The sequence below is a fragment of the Phascolarctos cinereus genome, unplaced genomic scaffold (assembly GCF_003287225.1).
Source record: "Phascolarctos cinereus isolate Bilbo 61053 unplaced genomic scaffold, phaCin_HiC Scaffold_3;HRSCAF=262, whole genome shotgun sequence".
NCBI lineage: Eukaryota > Metazoa > Chordata > Mammalia > Diprotodontia > Phascolarctidae > Phascolarctos > Phascolarctos cinereus.
Window position 1 is genome coordinate 153,549,978 of NW_027555736.1, and position 20,395 is coordinate 153,570,372.

Below are 20,395 nucleotides of genomic sequence, written 5' to 3' on the forward strand. Positions count from 1 at the left end.
CAACAGGGAAAGTTGCAGGATGAGTCAGACAATCTGATATTTGTACAGCACTCGTTTTTCAAAGCACTTATACATAGGTACTTCTAATTCTTGAGTCCAGGGGATCCAATCCAATAAACCTAATAATCGCCAGATAGCACAGGGTGTGCCAACTAGAACAAGAGTGTACTTAAGAACATTTCATCAAGAACTTTCCATTGAGGGTGTGTGTGTGTGTGTGTGTGTGTGTGTGTGTGTGTGTGTGTGCACATACACATACACACAGAGTTATATATGACTGATGATTCCCCTTATGAATAAAAATGACTGGGCTCAGGATGCCTTGTGTCCCTATCACTTTGGTCAGCAAATCTCTCTCAACACATAGTGGGTAATGCCAAGATACAGTCAAAATATGCAGGTTTCCAGCTAAGTCTAAACAGAGTTGGCAAAGGTTCCCCCAAATCAGCTTTTTGTATGCCAATAGATACATAGAATCTTGGATTACTTACACCTTTCCCAGGTGAAACTCCCATAAGTTCCATGGCTGAACCTTTCAGTATGTTGAGGTCTAGACTGAGAAATATGTTTCTGCTTCTGAATGAAGATTTATATTAGTGTGGAACTCAAGCTAGACCCTAACAGGTAGGAAATACCAGTAAGGTTTCCCCCACTCAAAAAAAAGTGCCTTTTTTTGGAGGGAGGGGCTGCCTGTGATTTCATTTACATAGGGTATACTAATTGTTAGAAACACCCTATACGATTCCAGGTGAGCAGTTCATATGTAACTTAATGAGGCAGCCTGGTATAGTAGATAACAATGCTGAATTTGGGGTCAAAAATATTGTATGACCCATTATATGACCATATGGCAGATATACACTGTATAACAACTTATCAGTGCTCTAGGCAATTGTTTAAGACTTAGGTTGCAGAGAAGGTGCTGACCTGCATTGGGTCCATTGCTATTCTCCCTACCAATGAAACCACAGGTCCAGGTGCCTATCTCTATTCTTAGGAAGTAGCATTAAGAAAAAATGACTTGTAAAAAAGAAAATAAAAGAAAAATTACTTGTTCAGTATTGCATGGCTGGTATATGTCAGAGGTGGGACTTGAATTCAGGCTTTTCTGGCTCTAGGCCAACCCTAGAGCCATGATGCTATTTTGCTTCTTTCTAAGACTGCAATAGCTCAAAATGATATAGCACTTTAAAGTTTGCAAAGTGTTTTACATACATTATTTATCTGAGCCACAAAACAACCATTAGAAGTAGGTACAATTATTATTCTCGTTTTACAGAGAGCTGAAGTCACTTTCTCAAGGTTACACAACAATTAAGGGTCTGAAACAGATATCCAATCTAGGTCTTCTGGACTCCAACTCCAGTACTTTATCCATTATGCCACACTGCTCCACTAAATTACAGATGAATTGCTGACCTGCATTAGTGGAAGAAGTTTCCACACCAGGCATTCCAGACACGGATGCCAGCAAAAAAAAAAAAAACCCAACTGGTATTTCTACCTCTCAGGGTTTGCTTTGAAATCCACTCAAACACAACCCTAAGAGGCACAGACACATTTTCCTGTCCAGATTTTAACATACTAAAACTATCTTGACTCTAAAACTGGTCTGCTATCTAGGCAATGGAAAAAGCAAAGCACACAAACAAAAAAAACAAAACAAGAACCCCTTTGTTTTGTTTTTGGGAGCAAGTTGCATTATTCCTCCATCCTAGTCACTCAGGATGACAAGGTAGTTTGTCATCTTCATATCCTCATTCTCACCTCCATATCCAACCAGTTGCCATGTTCTACTGACTCCGCCTTTGTCACACCTCTTATAAACACACCCTTCTCCCCTCTGACATTGCCTAAGCACAGTCAGGGCCCTGGCGTAGGCCTTATCATCTCATGCCAGGACTATTTCGATAACCTGCTGGTGCATCTCCTGTCCTCAAGCCTCTCCCCACTCTAGTCCGTCCTCCACTCAGAGGTCCAATTGACCTTTCTAAAGTGTAGATCTGACTTCGACACCCCTCATCCCATCAAGTAAATTCCAGTGACTTCCTGTTACTTTCAGAACCAAATATAAAATCCTCTTTTGGGCTTTCATAATCTGCCTCACCCCACTTTTGTGGTTTTCTAACACCTTACTACCCTCCATGTATTCTTCCTTGCTATTTTTCCTCCATCTCCCAATTCTGTGCATTTTCACTGGCTGTCCCTCATACTTGGAGTTCTCTCCATCTCCTTTCCTCCCTGACTCCCTTTAAAATCCAGATAAAATCCCATCTTCTGGAAGCCTCTCCAGATGCTGCTTAATGCTGATTCCTCCCCTCTGGGATTGTCTCCAATTTATCCTGGATATATCTTGCTTGTACATAGTTGTCTGCATGTTGTCTCTCCTCATTAGACTGTGAGATCCTTGAGAGCAGGGACTATTTTTTGCCATTCTTTGTATCCCTAATACTTAGCAGTGTCTCCTAAGCTCCTACAGAGTAGGTGTTTGATAAATGTTTGCTGACTTGCTTTAAGAATGTTCTTGTGAAGAGGGCAGTTAGGTGCTGCAGGGGATAGAGCACCAGCCCTGAAGTCAGGAGGACTTGCATTCAAATCCAGCCTCAGACCAAACACTTGATACTTACTAGCTGTGTGACCCTGGGCAAGTCACTTAACCCCAATTGCCTAAAAAAAAAATTTTTAAATAGAATGTTCTTGTGAGCAGGACTGATATTATAAGAAAATGAAGTCAACAGCTGCCTACCTGGTGTGATCTGAGAAGCATCAAAATGTCCCAGCCCACCCTGCTGTCCTTCCTTACCATTCTTTCCCTACCTCTATGTTACATGAGAAAGAGCCCTAACTCTGGACCTGGGTTCAAATTCCTCCCAACATGTACAACCATAGGCCTTAGTTTCCTTATCTATAAAATGAAAGAGTTGTACTAAATGACCCCCAAGGTCCCTTCTAATTATAAATTTATGACCTTATGATCATTTCTTAAGGAGATATTCAGGATAGGGATACACATACACACACACACACACACACACACACACATACAACTTTTTGACAAATGTGTTGCCTGAAGCCACCTTGCTAAGTAGTATTATGAGCCTTAAAGGAATGAGCTGAGCAGATTCACCCAAGAGTCTGGAAAGAGGATGACACATGCAAGAAATAGCATGGGGAAAGTGGTCATTAATTAAGCAAACATTAAAGAGGAAGTATGGTCTAGTGGAAAGAGCACTGGACTTGGAGTCAGAGGACTTGCCTTCCCTCTGAGTTCCCTATAAGCCCTAACAGCTGGGATCCTCAGAGGTGAGTCTCATCTTCTGACTATAGCCTTATGGATCACAGTCACAGGCCTTAACTCCTTCAATACTCAACATCACTACTTTATGTGGAACTCAGAATATACGTATATCCATGTATATATCCCCCCGACCTCAATACAGCCCAAAACACCCCCATTATCCCATTCAGCCACTGATTTCAATTCAACTGCAAAAAAAAAAAAAAAACTCCTCTGTTAAAAGGAGAAACTACTGTGTATCACACACAGGTACACAGCATAGTCAGATCCAGTTTCCAGCTTGTCTTCTTCAGCCCTTTCTCCTCCATTCCTAGCCAGTGAGTGTTCTCCTTCTCTCAGCCCCCTGATCCTTGAGGAAACTCTCCAGGCATATCTCCTGGGTTCAAGCCAAAACTGTTCTTCAAGCAACTTCCTGGCATCCCAAGTGAGTTTTTCCTCTTCTCCCTGGGTCCCCACACTCAAAAATTCAGGTGAGTTCAATTTGTCAATCTCTTCCCTTTCAGCTAATGCTCTAATTAATGAAAGACAACACTCTCTAGTTTCTCTGGTTTTTTTTTTATCAGCTCTTTTTCTATTCATTTTTTTGTTTGCTTCTAACCCTTCCACACTCCTATTTTTCTGTTTCCCCTCAATTCATTTTCATCCTATCACAGAGGAGCAATGCCCACATTTTTCACATTAAAGACTCAGGCTAGCTTTCACCTACAGCAAGCTAGTGTACATCTATAATTTATGCATTAGAGGAGGGGAGCTATTCATTACATTACATTTTAGCTAGGTTAAAGCATTAAGTTTCTGGGATGGGTAGGACAGTAGATGGGTAATGTTATTAATCAGATGAGTTAGATGGAATGTCAGGGTTAAGGAAATAATAAAAGTTTGTATGGGAAGGAATTCATGCACTCAGCACAGAGTTCCAGAGACATCAGAGAATGGGAAAGGAACTGAATTTACATAGCAACCATTGATTTGTGTTAGCATTGGGCTAGCCAAAGAGAAAGAGGGGTTCCCCTTGATAAGTTACACCTGGAGAAAGTGATTCTTGATAGAGATGTTGCAAAACATTGTGCAAGTAAATAACAGATTGGGTAGAATCTGAGAGTCCAATATTATTAGTCTAATCCACACCAGAAAGGCAAGAAGTGTGTTGGAGTCCCATTGTTTAAATTACCTGTGGCATTCCTGAAACTTCCACATCTTGACCAGATACATGAACAGAAGAGAATCCAGGTAAACTGACTGTCAATGCAAAGTCTATCCAACTGGCCATTAGGGTATCCCTTTTTTTTTTTTACAAGAAAGACGATCTGAAATAAGTTCTCTGAATATGTATATGTGTCTGTGTGAAAACCCATCTCAGTGAGTATGAATAAGTGAATGAATGCAGTGAATAGATTATTCATGCAACTGCTTTATGCTGCATTAACTGATGTGGTTACAATAAGGAGAAAAAGTGAAATCTGCATCACAACTGGTCTTACTCATTCTAGATATCACCGTTTGGGGAAACTTCCTACTGCAGCTACCCGCTAAGAAAAAGATGCGGGATCCAGTAAGGACAGCTAGAGGGACTATTTTATTTATATTGTTACCTGGCGAGAACAGGGCCCTCAGGGAACTGGGAAGAGAATTCAGAGGGAATGGAGGGAAAGAAAATAAGAGTCTGGGGGTCATGTTTGTGCTACAATGTGATAGGGGAGTACAGCCTCAGAAATTCGTCATAGGGGACCACCCAAGACAATTATTTTAGGACTTCACAATTTTGCAGTTCGTGCGGCCGAACTGCAAATTTATGTAAGTACCTGCCGATCTTACATAAATGCAAAAAGAAAAAGAAAAAAAATTTAATCTGCATTTCACTAGCTTGCTCTCTCCATTCCAGGCTCAAAAGTAGCCCGATAAATGAAACGCTAACGACTTGCCCTTAGCAAATGGCAAAGAGGCTCTAGGAAAGGCTACGCTTGGGGTAGGAGAGGAGAAAGGAGTCCGTGATTACGTACCGCAACAAAAGCAACAAAAACAGATAGCAACCCTCAGACTCACCACGTCCATAATTTGCAGGAGGCTCAGAGAAAAGTAGACTGTGAGCGGCTGGGAGTCGTTGGCCACCGGTCTTTCCAAGGGGTTGTAATTCTTGAGCAGTTCCTTATAGAGCTTCCTCTGGAACTCGCCTTGCAGGGATGCTTCAATAGACGGGGAACTAGTTAGGCCGCTCAGAGTCGGCCAGGCAGGGACACCGCACCCCAACTTCTCCACTCCCAGGGAGCCCCAACTGCGTCCGTGTCGCCTCCCTCCCACTCCTGCTCCCCCCCCTCCGCCCAGCGCACACATGCCTCCAGAAAATGAGAAACCTGGAGTGGGGGAGCCTAGGAACCCGTTCCCCTTCCGCTTCCAGGTCTGCCTTTCAGCGTGCGAGTCTGTGGGGCATCCCCGTCCTTCTGCCCATCCTCCAGCCCTCAGGCTAGACCCCAACCCCAGGACAGTAGAAGGCAGGAGATTGGGGGAGTAAGGGGTCCCGCCACCCTGCCCTCTACTCCACGCCCTAACTCCGCAACCCAAGGACTGAAGGGAGAGGGGTCCTTGCCGGGTACCAGAGAGCTGGGTAGCTCGAGGGGCACCGCCCCCCACCACTACCCTCACCCTTCTCCTAACGCTATGGGATCTCAAAGCCCCGTTAGTGCTTGGGAAGGAAGGGAGGAGTGGAGGGCGGCGAGACTACGAGAGCTGCTTTACCGTGAAGGAGTGAAGCCGCCACCACCAACCACACACTCCCCTGCTGGCGGCTCATTCTGAGGTCCCCCGCAACCTCCCCCACTCCAAGTCCAGCCACAAAGTTGGGCACAGCCCCCCCTGCGAGGCGCCGAGCAGCCGAGTCCCGCGGGCTCCTGTCACCGCCAGCAGCCGCTGCCCTTGTCGGCCGCCCGGCTCTCCGTCACTTGCTTGCTCCCTCCCTCCCCGAGCTCCTGTCCCTCCCTCGCTGCCACCCTGGCTTCGCTCCTTCCTTTAAAGAGGATGCAGCCCTAACAGTACCCGGCAACGCTGAAACGCCCCCCGCTCCGCCCCCCGAGCTCTCCACGTGATGGGATCCCCTCCTCTCCTGCCCACCCCGAGATTTCACTCACTCTAGAAGCCAGAGGGAGAAGATGGGGAGACGGGTGCAGGGATTACAAGGAGGCAGAGGTTGGCCAGAGAACTGCAGCTGATAGGCAAGGGTGGAACACCCCTGCATGCATGCTCAGAGATTTGTGGCTCTCCTGCCAACTCACGGTCACGAACCGCATTTCACCCTGTTCTTCCTCAAATCCTCAGACCACCTAGAACTCCCTCAGTTCCAACATCCCTCTCCTTTCCTTTCTCTGACCCCTACTTAGTCTCACACCCTCCCTTACAGTCTTCGACCACCAAGACATTGGACATAAATGAGTATTCCCTGGATTGCCTACCATTTTCCCGTTCTCCAATCTTTCCATATTCAGAGAAGTTTTGATGGGTTCCGTGCTAATCACAAGAATATAGGTCACTCTACTACAGTGATTCCAGCTTGGTTCTGGAAGTCCTAAAAATAAAAATAAAAAATTAAATTAAATTAAAAGGTTCATACCCCAGGATGGACTTGAAATTCTAATTCACTTCCAGAGCCCTTCTCTGACTTCCAGGGTCCTATGATAGATACAAAGATCCAAGAACAGAGCTCATTTACCTGAGTTCTTTCTGAACCTGCCCAAGTCTACTGAACCTGCCCCCACCCTTCCCCCGCCTCCCGACATTAAACTGAAACCTAACCACTTCTGGAGGCAATACTGAGGTATTTTTTCTACTATACTCCTTTCCTTCTTCATCCCAAATTCTCAACCCAGCTTCTTGATAGGGTATTACCTTTTAATATATCGGCAATCTAAATTCACTTTTGGCTGGGGCAAAAGCGACCCTTTCCAATCTGCTCTGTAGGGAAGTGAGCCTGACTGGGCCCCAGGGATCCAAATTTCCTGAGCCTTGCCCCTGGGGAACTACATTCCTGAAACCAGAAGTTTTTTTTTTCTTGAGCCTGTTCCATATCCTGGCCCAAGAATTCAGTTCAGCATAAATTCAACACACTTTTAAGTGTCAACTAGGCACAAAGCACTATGATAGGAGCTTGGGAAAAGACGACAAGGAGAAAACGGAGCTTGCCTACAGGGAACTTACATTCTTGGCAGTGGGGATACGACAGCTACACAGAGATAAATAGAAACAAGGTATATGCATATTTCAAGAGATAAAAAGAGGTACCACTTAGGGCATCCAAAAAAAACGCTAATGTAGGAGGTGCACCTGTATACACTACTTTGAAGGAAATTAGAGATTCTGGGAGACAGAAGTAAACAAGTTCATTCCAAACCCAGGAAACCCCTAAGTTTCGTGTTCAGCTGAAATGATTAGCAAGGCTCTGGCTGAATGTCTACCTACCTCCCTCTGCAGGAGATTCAAATTTTCTGCAGGAGAAACCACTGAACATTAACAAAAAAAAAAAATGAGGAGCTGCTATACTATGTGCCTAGTATAGTGTTCCATACTGTGGAGTAAAAAAAATATATAAAACAACATCCTAAAGGAACAGAGAGTTTGAAACAGAGATTTTTAACCTTTTTTGTGTCATGGACCCTCTTTGGCAGTCTGGTGAAACCCATGGACTCCTCAAAATAATGTTTATAAATGTTTAAATAAAATAAATAGGATTGATAATAATAGCCAACATTTTAAAGTACTAATTATATGCCAAGCACTGTGCTAAGCACTTTACAAACATTATCTCATTTGACCCTCCCAACAACACTGAGAGGTAGGTGCTGTTATTATCCCTATTTTACAGATGAAGAAATGAAGGCAAACAGAAGTTAAATGACTTACCCAGGGTAACACAGCTAGTAAGTGTGTGAGTCACATTTGAACTCAGCACTTCCAGACTCCAGACCCAGTACTCTCACCACTGTGCCCAAATGAATCATATTGAAATACAGTTGTAAAAAAATTGTTCTGTTCACAGATCCCTGGTGTAGGGGAACATAGAATTTGGAGACAGTATAAGATCCCAGGACTAAGAATCAAGATACCTCAGGTTCCAGTCCTTGGAATTTCCTGCCACTTTACAATTGTAGAATTTTCTGCCATTTTCTATCTTCATCTCAGTAAAATAAAGGGACTGAATTAGTTGGTCTCTAAGGTCCTGCCCAACTACAGAGAGAGAGAGAGAGAGAGAGAGAGAGAGAGAGAGAGAGAGAGAGAGAGAGAGAGAGAGAGAGAGAGAGATTCAGAGACAGAGACAGAGACAGAGAGACAGATACAGGTACAGATATCTATATTTAGTTAGATTTAGACCAGTATTCTTCAAGCTTTGAGTCACTTCTGGTGCCTCTGACTTCTAGCTACAAAAATTAAGATGGAGGAGGCTGACCCCACTTGAGTTTGCTGAAGGAAAGGATGCTAGGAAGACATGAGAGGAGCTGGTGGTTTTCATCATGCCTCTGTCCCCAGCTCTCCACACTAGAGACTGTGAGGAGTTTCCCCTTAAGTGAGATCTAGATCTCTTTTTCCTGTTTGAGCTGAGTTATCTTGCTCTCAATGAGACAGCTTCTTCACTATGTATTATCATATACATACATATATATGTATACATACATACGTGTGTATATATATATATATATATATATTCTTTTTTCTATGTATACCTTCTACAATTTCTGTTTTGCTACAATTTGGATAAATGGGTTTCTTTGCTATTCACTATATGTGTTCATTGTGGACATGGTATTTGGTGAGGAAGGGATCAAGCCTTGGATACAGAACTTGTGATCTTCCTTCACCCCAATAATAATGATAAAGCAATCAGAAGTTAGACTGAACACAATCATGTCCTGTAGACTAATGATATTTAACAGAGCAGATGGGAGTAATTCTACTCCAGGGCCTCCTGTCTCTGGGGAGAGCCGAGTGACCTCAAGCCTCAACTTCCTGCTTCTTCTCCTGGAAGGAATTAAAGGCTCCCTTGGAGAATGGTTGGGGGGAGAAGAGGCTAGAGATGTCTATTCTGCCTCCCTTGGAGCCATACAACTATATTCCTTTGCAACATGTGGGCCCCTACAGCACATGGGTTTCTTTCATTACGTTGCTGTTGAGCCGTTTCAGTCATTCTGACTCTTCATGACCCTAAATTGAGGTTTTCTTGGCAAAGATACGTAATGGTTGCCCTTCTCCAACCTCTTTTACAGATGAGGAAACTGAGGCAAACAGGGTTAAGGCCCAGGCTCACACAGCTAGTAAGTGTCTGAGGCTGGATTTGAATTCGGAAGAAGAGTTTTCCTGACCCTAGGCCTGGCATTTTATCCACTGCACCATTTAGCTGCCCTGCTCTTCCATTACATAGATATAAATAGATATATAGCTGTAGATATAATTTAGGCATTCCTCTTCCTACCTTAAGGAATTTCTGGAAGCTCCTTTACTGAAGTTCCCTAAGTGGGTTCTGATTGCGTTGATATATGAATGCAGGACTACATCATGATCCCTTAGGTAACTGCACTTTATTAATGACTTAATTAAACGTAATGGAATTCTAAATCACTGAAAATGAAAAAGGGACAAAAAAAACCACCCACCTTAAGGATCAGTCTGCTCATTAATGTTTATCTTTGCCCAAGTGCACTCTAGATTCACATTTTAGTCTAGTTTAAAAAACACAAAGCACTGCTGCTCCTGAAATGTTTTCCACTCTCAAAATCCCAGCAGAACATTTTCAATTTAATCAGAATTTGTTAAGCACCTACTGTGCACTTCTGCATGGCACTGGGTAATAGAACTTGAGATTTAGGTTATATCTTCCTGTCCATGGGTAAATATTCTTGGCTAAAGAGCTTATAAGAGTAGGAACAGAGAACGCAAAGACTTTTGCTTATACTTATATTTATTTTTCTAAACACATCTAAGGAAGTTAAAAAAAAAAAACCTAAGGCAAGAAACATAGGTGAAGACCTAAGCCCAGATGGCTTCCCCTTACCGCTAGGATAAAATATTCACATTTGAAGTTCTCTAGAGTCTGATTTTCTACCACCCAGCCTTATTTCCTATTCTTTTCTTTCAGTCATTCTACATTCCAGCCAAAATGGCCTGCTAGTTATTCTACCTCATGACATTCCATCTCCCATCTGGTCTTTGCACAGTATGCTCTGAACCCTGTGTCTAGAATACACCCCTCCTTCACAAACTCAGAATCTCTGACTTCCTTTGAAGCACAATTGAGATGCCACCATCTACACTGAAAGTACTCTCTATTACTTGGTATACACTTATCTGCGTGTACACAATTTATTCCCCAGTATAATGTCGGCTCCTTGAGGACAGGGACTGTTTTGTTTTGGTCTCTGTGTCCCCAACATTTCCTTCTCCAGCTCATTTTCCAGCTGAGGAAATTGAGGCAGAGTTAAGTTAAGCCCAAGATTACACAGCTGGTAAGTGTCTGAGACCAGATTTGAACTCAGGAAGATGAGTCTTTCCTGCCTCCAGGCCCAACACTCTATCTACTGCACCACTTAGCTGCCCAAGTGGAGGGTAGTAGTATATTAAACTAAAGAAAGAGAACGGAGCCAGATTGTGGAAGGCCCTAAATCTCTGGCTAAGGAATTTGTGTGTTTTACACCATAGATACCAGAGAGCCATTGCAAATATTTGAGCAAGGAGTGACCTTGTCAGACTAGTACATTAGGAAAATATAACTTAGAAACCATGTAAAGGATACATTAGAGGGAGTAAAATTGGAGACAAGAAGTTAGTACTACAATACAAGTGAGAGGTATTGAGGGAAGCTATTTTCTGGAGTGCAGGCCTTCATGACTTCAAAAACTTTGAGAAATCATGTTGAAATGCCAATTTTCTGCATAGAGACAGGACTCAAAAAGCTTATACTTGCTTACCAACATTGCTGGGTGATACTAATGCAAGAAATGCTCAGGCAGAAATACTTAAAGGTCCAACTTTCCCACTGATGATGAGATTCTGGTTAAAATGAGAACATTACAAAGATAGAGAAAGATGTTTCCCACTGCTGGAGATTTGCCAAAGTAATCAATTATGCAAAGTCAGATCTTCTCTAGTAAAATTAGTAGAAAGGCCCCTATGATGCCTGGATGTAGGTCTCTTTCACAATTTAGAAGCCTACTGGGAATAGCTTTCATTCCCATTTCAGGGCATTACAGAGCAATAGATAGCTTGGCTAGAAATGCTGCAGGAAGCATATCATTATACTAGATGAAAGGGACCTCTCCCTTCACAGACTTGACGAGGATTCAGGTGAATGGACAGCTTTCAAGAGAAGTGTTGAACATACTCTCTGAATCTGGCACCAAAAAAAAAAAAAGGCAACCCAGGCACATTTCAGTGCCTGCTCTAATCTGTGATTTTCTATTAAATCAAAGAGTCCGATTTTGAAGTACAGTTATTCTGAAGTTCAAACCCCTCTGGAAGTCTCCATTTTCAGCCTGTCTTGTCTTCCTTTCTGGTGAGATATCATGGAAAAGTGCTCACTTAGTGATGGGCTGATTAGAAGAAATAAAGGAAATGCCCTAAGTTCCTTAATGGTGGCTCTTCATGAACTAATTGAGAATTATGGGCTGGAACTGAGGGTGGTACAGTGGCTTTGGATCAGAGTTCAAACCCTACCTCTGACTCCTACTGACCTTACTCTGACCCTATGTTACCTTAAACAAGTCACTTAATTTTCCTGGGTTTCAGTTTGTTCACCTGAAGAAGGAGAAGGTTGGACCAGATGACCTCTGAATTTCCTTCTAGTTCCAGATTTATGACCTTATGATTTAGAGCCAGAAGGGACATTAGTAAACTCTCTAGCTCAAAACCTTCATTTAATAGTTGAGGAAACTAAGACACCTAGAAATCAGCTGTCTTACCCAAGGTCACACAGCTAGTAAACATCAGAAGATAAGGAAAGGCCCTATTCAGGTCTTATCTGCTTTACTCTCTTCACATTCTTCATGCTCCAGTGAAAACACTTTACTCATCACTATATAGTCCCAGACTTTGGCACAATATCTTGCCTGTAATGGGTATATAATAAGTGTTTATTGAGTTGAATTGAATGTCCCATATTTTCCAACCTGTAGGCCTTTATATATAGTTTACTCACGCTGGTACTAATGCAGGGATCTTTCATTCTTCCCCCTTCTTTCAAAAAGAATGGTGTTTCCTGAGAGATTTGGAGAAACTGTAACTCTCTCCACCCCCTCTCCACTTAAAAATACATTTTTAAAAATTTTCCTTTTTGTTATGAACATAGCAATCATCAGTAAACAATCATTTCAAAATACAAAACATAAGAAACAGACTTGCATAGAAGTTGTTCAGTATAATTGTTTTTTAAGTATATATTAAACTTAAAACCAGCTGTCATAATGAAAATTCCTAGTTTCATATATAGCCCTCATTTTCTGTTCTTTGTATAGGGAAATGTCAATGTTTGGTAATTTCTGGCAGAATATTAATAATAAAATAGAAAATTTTTTAAATTAAGCATATATCAAATTTAACAAAGTAGTAACAAAATTGTTTTTTATTTGTGTCCCCTTCTGTCCTTCTTTTTGGTTTCTTACTAATGCTCTCTTTTTTTTTGCATTTTTTATCACTATCTTTCCTCCAACCCACAAAAATAGAAGTCCTGCCTTGTTACAAATATACATAGTCAAGCAAAACATATCAGTGCATAGGTTACGTCTAAAATCACGTGGCCCCGAGTGAATTGAATAATTACATCCACTTACATAAGAGAAGTTTTTCAATACTTGATGGGAATCATTTAGGGAGAAACCGGAGTGTGCTTTGCCAGCTCCTGAGCAGTGGAGGAGCATTCCCTCAGGTATCAAAGGAAGAGGAAAGGTCATCAAGATGGGCTGTCATCAAATTGACAGGATCATAGATTTAGGGCAGGGGTTTTAACCTAGAATGCATGGATAGATTTGACGGGGTCCGAGCATTAGGTGGTAAAAATGTTACATTTTTTTCCATTAACTTCTAACTAAAATTTAGCATTTCCTTCAAGTATTTAAAAACATTATTCTGAGAAGGGGTCTATGGGTTTCACCAGACTTCCAAAGAGGTCCATGACACACACATACACAAGAACAAAAAAGGTTCAGAACTCCAAATTTAGAAGTCGAAGTTCCCTTAAAGGTCATCCAATCCAACCTCTCCATTTTACAGACGAAGAAATTGGGATTAAGTGACTTTTCCAAAGGAACTGAATATAGGTCCTCTATCTCCAAAATCCATTTGTTTTCCAGCATACCACACTGATTCTCATTTCTAAATTTGAGGTTGGTAAAAGAAACTTTCTTGAAGTTATCTGTCATTCAGTGAATGTCCATTTATTAAGCACCTACTGAGTATCAGGCACTGTGCTAAACACTGGAGGACAAATGAAGAGACAAAAGATACTCCAGCCATCAAGGAGTTCACAATCTAATGAGGGAGATAACGAGCAAATAAATATGTACAGATGAGCAAGAGAGGATAAATTGTAAACAATTAAGAGAGGAAAGACACTAGGATTAAGAGATGTTGGGAAAGGCTTCCTGTAAAAGATGGGATTTTAGTTAGGACTTAGGGAAGCCAGTAGGTAGAGATGAGGAGGGAGAGCATGGGAGCAGCCTGAGAAAATATTTGGAGCCAAGAGATGGATTACCTTGTTCGTGGAACAGCAAGGAAGCTAGTATGACTAGATTCAAAGAGTACACGAGGGTGAGTAAGGTGTAAGAACACTGGAAAAGTTAGAAGGGAGCTAGGTTATGAAGGGCTTTGAATGCCAAACAAAGCATCTTGTATTTAATCCTAGAAGAGATGGAGGTCATTGGAGTTTATTAAGTTTATTATTATTATTATGATACAGTAGGAAAATTGATTTGGTGGCTGAATAGAGGATGGATTGGAGTGGGGAGACAGCTGAGGCAAGCAGACTTGCAATAGTTCAGGCAGGAGGCGATGAGGGACCGCACCACAGTGGTGGCAATGTCAGAGCAGAGAAAAGGAAGCACTCAAGAGATGCTTGCAAAAGTGAAATCTGCAAGACTTGGCAACAGATTGGAAACAAAGAGAGATGCCACCTAAGTTTCAGATCTGATAGACTGAGAGGACGGTGTTGCCCTCTACAGTAATAGGGAAAGTAGGACATGGAAAGGGCTTATAGGGAAAGAAAACGAATTTTATGTTGGATATATTAAGTTTAAGATGTCTACTGGACATCCAGTTTTAGATGTCTGAAAGGCAGTTGGGAAATGCGAAATTGGAGGTCAGCAGAGAGGCTGGGACAGGATAGGTAGATCTGAGAATCATCAGTGGAAACTGGATTTGGATTCAGAGGGCCTGGACTCAAAAAACCCAGGTCTGCTATTGACTTGACTGTGTGACAACAAGCAAGCTTCCTAACTTCTGGCCCTCAGGTTCCATAATTGTAAAATGAAAAGATGGAAAAAAGGACATCTCTACCACCCTCTCAAAGTCCTATAATTTCATGAAGTATAAAGCACTATCACAGTATTTTGCACAATACACTTTTGTGGATTTGAAAGTATTTATTTGTTCCTTAGAAAGTTGTGACATAAACAGTGTTGATTTGTTTTGCTTGACTGTATTTTTGGTTAAAAGGATGGGTTTCTATGGGGGAGGGGATAATATTTGATGGGTAGTGTGAGAAATTCAAATAAAGAAAAGAAGAAAGAAAAGAGCATGAATGAAACATTAAAAATTACACAGGCAAGTAAAAGGAAGGGGACACAAACAAGCAAGAACAGGAAACTGTCACTGTCCTATAAAATGCAATACATATTACAAAAAACAAACTGTAACAGAATTTGGCAGTTTCATATATAATCCTCTTTCTGTTCTTTTTTATTAAAATGTTCCTATTTGCTTATGCTGGTTAAGTTTATAATAAAAAATAATATTTTTAAAGAATGTGGCATATAATAATTCAAATGGTCTCAAAATATCTCAAAGAGAAAGAGAAAGAATTTGGTTAGTGCTTAATGAGTTCCCAGGCAGGGAAGTGCTAATGAAATAATTAACACCTGTAGCCTTGTGAATAAGCTGAGCCAGCTTGTCATCCTCTCAGACTCTACTACACACTCTTCAAAAGGGAAATCATCTCAAGGCTTATAGGGACACAGTGAGCAAGTAAAGGCTGAAGCGACAGCGGCATCACAGACTCCCGATTTGTGCCCCCCATGGCCAGGCTCTGGTGCTCGGGAGTGGTGAACCGACATGGCTAGAGGCAGACACAGACATCTTTTGTGCTGCTGCTCGCCCTTCCCTAAAGGCCAACAGCACATCCCTTCACACACTGTAGCGCACACAGCGGAGAGCAGAGACCATCAAACCGTCCCAGACACAGTCTTGCTTCACCCAGAGTTCTACCTAATTCCATCCCTTTCTCTCTTTGCTTTATGTCACTCTGCCTTAGCAGTATTGTATGAGGCCAGTAAGAGTTGCATTGTCTCTCATTTTCCACTCTGATGTCTGCAGGCAATCAATTGGGCACTCTCCTGGAATGAATGGTCCTACCTTCCTACTTCTGAAATTCTATTACCTTGCTTTCCCCAACGTACTAATATATACACAAGGTTGTGACTAAACTTAAAGTATCCAATGTTCTGGACAGCTAGGGAGTACAGTGGATAGAGAGCTGGACCTGTAGTCAAGAAGAACTGAGCTCAGTTCAGATGACAATGACAACAGCAGCAGCAGCAGCAACATCTTCATTTTAAAGATGAGAAAACTGAGATTCAAAATGATTAAATAACTCACACTGTAACTAGTAGCAGAATAGGGTTTCAAAATCAACTCTTTTCATTCCAAAATCTTTCCATTGAACTCACAGATGCATTTCTGATTCATCTAGCTTCTGCCTGAAACCAGGTATCTAATCTTCCCAAAAATGAGCTTAATCTCTTCTCCCTAGGAAAAGGTGCCCTGCAGTGGGCATCATAATGGCAATTTTGTTCTCAACACTTGTTTCAATAGGATATTGGTTACTTATAAGATAAAGTATATTTTTACATTTGGAATCATAGAGCTAGAGTGAGAAGGGACCCAAGAGGCACACAGTCCAGTCTCCACATTTTACAGATGAAGGAACTGAGGCCAAGGAGGTTGAGTGACTTGCCCAATGTCATACAGGTAGTAAGAGTCAGAAGCAGGATTGGAACCCAGTGAGTGTTCTTTCCATTGTACCATGCTGGCTACATGCACTACTTTTTTTTTATTTCTTTATATAAAAAAGTGCAAGTGAGTAGATCAAATCTGGTATTATTTTTAGTTATCTACATCTGAAGGAAGTCTAAGCACTGCACCTGTTGTATCCCAAATGGCCACTATAGGTCATTAGCTGGAAGCTGCTATTAGCATAGGCATAGTATCTGGGTAAAATTAATTCTCCTCCATTGTACTGGCCTTAGTTATTTTAACCTATTTTAGTAATGTAACCGTCACTTTCATTATACAGATTACCATATTCAGGCTCAGGGGCCATGTGTAACTTGTCCAAGGCCATGCAATTAGTTAAGAGGGCATTATAACATCAGTCAAGAACCTTGTCTACTCCACCATGATGAAGCCCAGTGTGTCCTTGGGATTATCCTCCAAGCAGACTAGTAGCCAGGGTAGAGTATCAGGACAGGAGAGAAAAGGATGATGGCCTATCGTAGGAAAAAGAACACTAGATCTGAAACTGGAGGACATGATTTCAAATCTCTGGCTTTGCTGCTGACTATTGGGTGATCTTAGAAAAATTCCATCACCTCTCTGGGCCTCAGTTTCCTCACCTTTAAAATGACTAGTTGTTGTGGAAGATTCATTCTAACCCTAAAATGTGTGCTCCTAGGCTAGGAGGAAAACTGTATTTGCTGGAGACAGATGTTTGCATCCATGAAACCTAAAGGTATGGGAGGGGGAAGAAGGAAAAAAGCACAGTGAGATGTAGGACTGACTGGTCAATACTAAGTTCTCCCTTTCCTTTATCTTCCTTCCTTCCTTCCTTCCTTCCTTCCTTCCTTCCTTTTTTCCTTCCACCTTTCCTTTTCTTTCTTTCTTTCCTTCCTTGTTTTTCTTTTCTCCTTTCTTTTTTTCTTCTCTTTTTTCCTTTCTTTCTAGACTCATTCTCCCTATCTCACTCAGGCAATACAGATGTTCACAGGCTGACCCCACAGCTGATCATCATGGAAGCTTTGACCTTCTCTATTTTGGACCCTATCTGGTTCACTCCTCCTTAGGCAGCCTTTGGCCCCTTCACCCTGACGAACTCACAGTATTGGTGCTGGGCTTAATGTGGATATCCAATCTGCCTTAGCTCCACTGCTGCTCAGAACTTGTAGGTGGCACAGTGGATAGAGTGCTGGGCCTGGAGTCAGGAACACCTGAATTCAAATCCACCCTCAGACACTTATTAGCTATATGACCTTGGGCAAGTTACTTAACCTCTAAGTTGTCTCAGTTTCCTCAACTATACAATGGGAATAAAAATAGAGCTTACCTCCCAGGGTTGTTGCAAGGCTCAAATGAGATAATATTTGTAAAGTGCTTAATACTGTGCCTGGCACATAATAAATGCTAACTATTACATTACTAATTTTACTGATGTGTAAATATTTTTCAGGCCCTGACTTTCCATCTGCTACCCTCCTTCTTCTGCACTGGCTAGTCTCCATACCTATAATGCTCTCCCTCTTAACCTGCCCCAGTTAGATTCCCTGGATACCTTTGAGAGTGAGCTCAAGCACAGCTTCCTCCTAGCTGCTGGTATCTCACTAAGTCTACCTTCCTTGTACTGTTATGGCTTCCACATCTGGACTTTCCCCATTTTGGTTTTGCCATATCGCAGGTTGGCATAAGAAATTAAATGGGAATTTGGGGGTAGTTTTGTGGAAGCCACAAAGGACATGCCAAGGCCAGCAGATGACACAGAAAAAGTTCAAAAACTCAGAAATGCAGAAGATATATATAGATATAGATAGATAGACAGACAGATAGATAGATAGATAGATAGATAGATAGATAGATAGATAGATAGATAGATAGATAGATGATGTTGTATAATATCAATACTATAAACACCCCATAAAAGAAAAAGGAAAAATCCAGACTTCTTCTCTGGTATGAAAGGAGGGTCAAAAAATTTTATGGGATTTTCCAGATCATGGAGGCACCACGCTCCTAACCTGTACAATGTGAAAAAGATAACTACTCTGTATTTATCTTACATGTTCCAAATTATGTATCTGTTGCCCTGCTTGTTAGACTGTAAGTTCCTTGAGGGCACAGATTATTTTAACTTTATCTTTATATCCTTAGAGCTCAAGCACAAAATACGCACTTAATAAATGCTCTCTTTGGTGGATTGTTTCATCCTGAGAATCAACAGTTTCCACCGAATCCCTAGTGACAACAACTTTCAAGGTTTTGGGGCAACTGAGGGCTAGGGTGAGCTCTGCTTTTCTGGTTTTACTTGTAGGCCAAAAAGCAAGTTCATTTTTTCTCCAACAGCCTTCAAATGATTTACAAAGCCAAATTCCTTAGACCTTTGCAATTGTGCTATTTCCCATTTACAGGTGGAAATAATTCAAAAATTCAGTGCTAAGATGAAAAAGAAAAATAAAGGCACCATTTTCTCCCTTGTCTGTGGGAGAAAATCTTCATTTATAATGGCCAAATCATAGTAATAGATGGTTATGTCTAGAAGGAACCTAGCCCAACCCCTTCATTTTGAAGATCAAGAAAGAATGATGGTGGAAGGGGGAGAAGGGAGGACTTGCTGTGACTTACCCAAGTCCACACTGAATTAAGCTGGATTAGAACATCAATGTAATGATTCACAGTATTAAGATCTTGGTGCTACATCATGGACCAAACACAGCAACTGTCTGTCAAGGATAAGCTCATTCTTAGACGGACTTCATCATCCTTGCTTTCCTGACATCTTTGTTTTGGGTTTTGGTTTTGCTTTGGTTTCCCCCTGCCCCTGCAAGGCTTCTTCCCTCTCAGACTCACTCCAACTCCTGGCTATTGAATCCAGTCTATTTGTCCAAGTATTGGAAGCCTAGACTCCAGTTCCTGCTATATCCACTAGCCTGCTGATAAATCTATTCTATTTGACTCAATTCAACAAATATTTATTTTGTTCTTTAATTGTGACCCAACGATTTATTGCCATAGGTATTAATCACTGCTTGCTTCTCCCACTTCTGATGGCTTTGCCTAGGACCATCTCCTTTTCTGCCAGTATCAGCTGCAATCTTTTCCTGGCCAATCTTCATTAACTAGACAAATCAACCAGGATATATCATCAAGGAGTGGTTCATTCCAATGGTAGTCATACAGTACTTTGCCTTTTAGGAAGTACTTAGTGATCAAATTACCATATGTGCTTCCTAGAGGAAACAAAAATCGCTAGTCTCCTGGGACATTAATCCAGTTCATAACCATAAGCAGCCATAGAATCTGGTCTGGGTATGATAAGATGTGCCAGCATAGCCTCTAGCCATTAACATTACCACTGACCTGGTCCCAAGGGGAAAGCTATACTGGACCCCCATACTGTGCACCCCTATGGATATAACAGAATGGGTCCCAGGAACTGTCAAACCTGCTGACCACTACGCACTTCTTGTAATTCACGTGAGATCAAATGATATTATCATCATTGATGAACATACAAAAGTGTTGTCAAGGAATATGAGGTACTGAGCAAAAAAGGTATTGAGACCTTGGGGATACAGGTGAATTTTTCATTTGTAGAACCAATAAAAAGGTAGGGGACTTGGGGGAGGGAGCTATATTTGGGAAGTGATTAACTGGCTAAAAGGATACTGTTTGAAAATGTTTAGGGTTACTGAACCATGGCATAAAATACAGAAATGATAGGCTCTTGGCAAGGGATGGAGCGCACCTGGTAAGGCAGAAAGCACACCTAACAACATATTTGTTACAGGAAAAAGAAATTGTCAGAGTCTCAAAAATCTAGTTGAAAGACCTTTAAAATGAAAGAGGAAGGGCTGGGAGAAAATTACCCAT

At 41.6% G+C, this 20,395-nt stretch overlaps 1 protein-coding gene across 1 annotated transcript in view; it reads right to left on the minus strand.

Moving 5' to 3' along the window:
- The window catches only part of CHRNA7 (cholinergic receptor nicotinic alpha 7 subunit), a 171,300-nt gene extending 165,048 nt beyond the window's left edge, over nt 1-6,252 (minus strand). The window contains exons 1-2 of the mRNA XM_020982020.2: nt 6,032-6,252; nt 5,342-5,481 (exon numbers count right to left, since the gene is read on the minus strand). Coding sequence (XP_020837679.1) covers nt 5,342-5,481; nt 6,032-6,086 — 195 coding nt within the window. The 5' untranslated portion in view covers nt 6,087-6,252. The remainder of the gene's footprint in view (nt 1-5,341; nt 5,482-6,031) is intronic.
- Between the last annotated feature and the right edge of the window lie 14,143 nt (nt 6,253-20,395).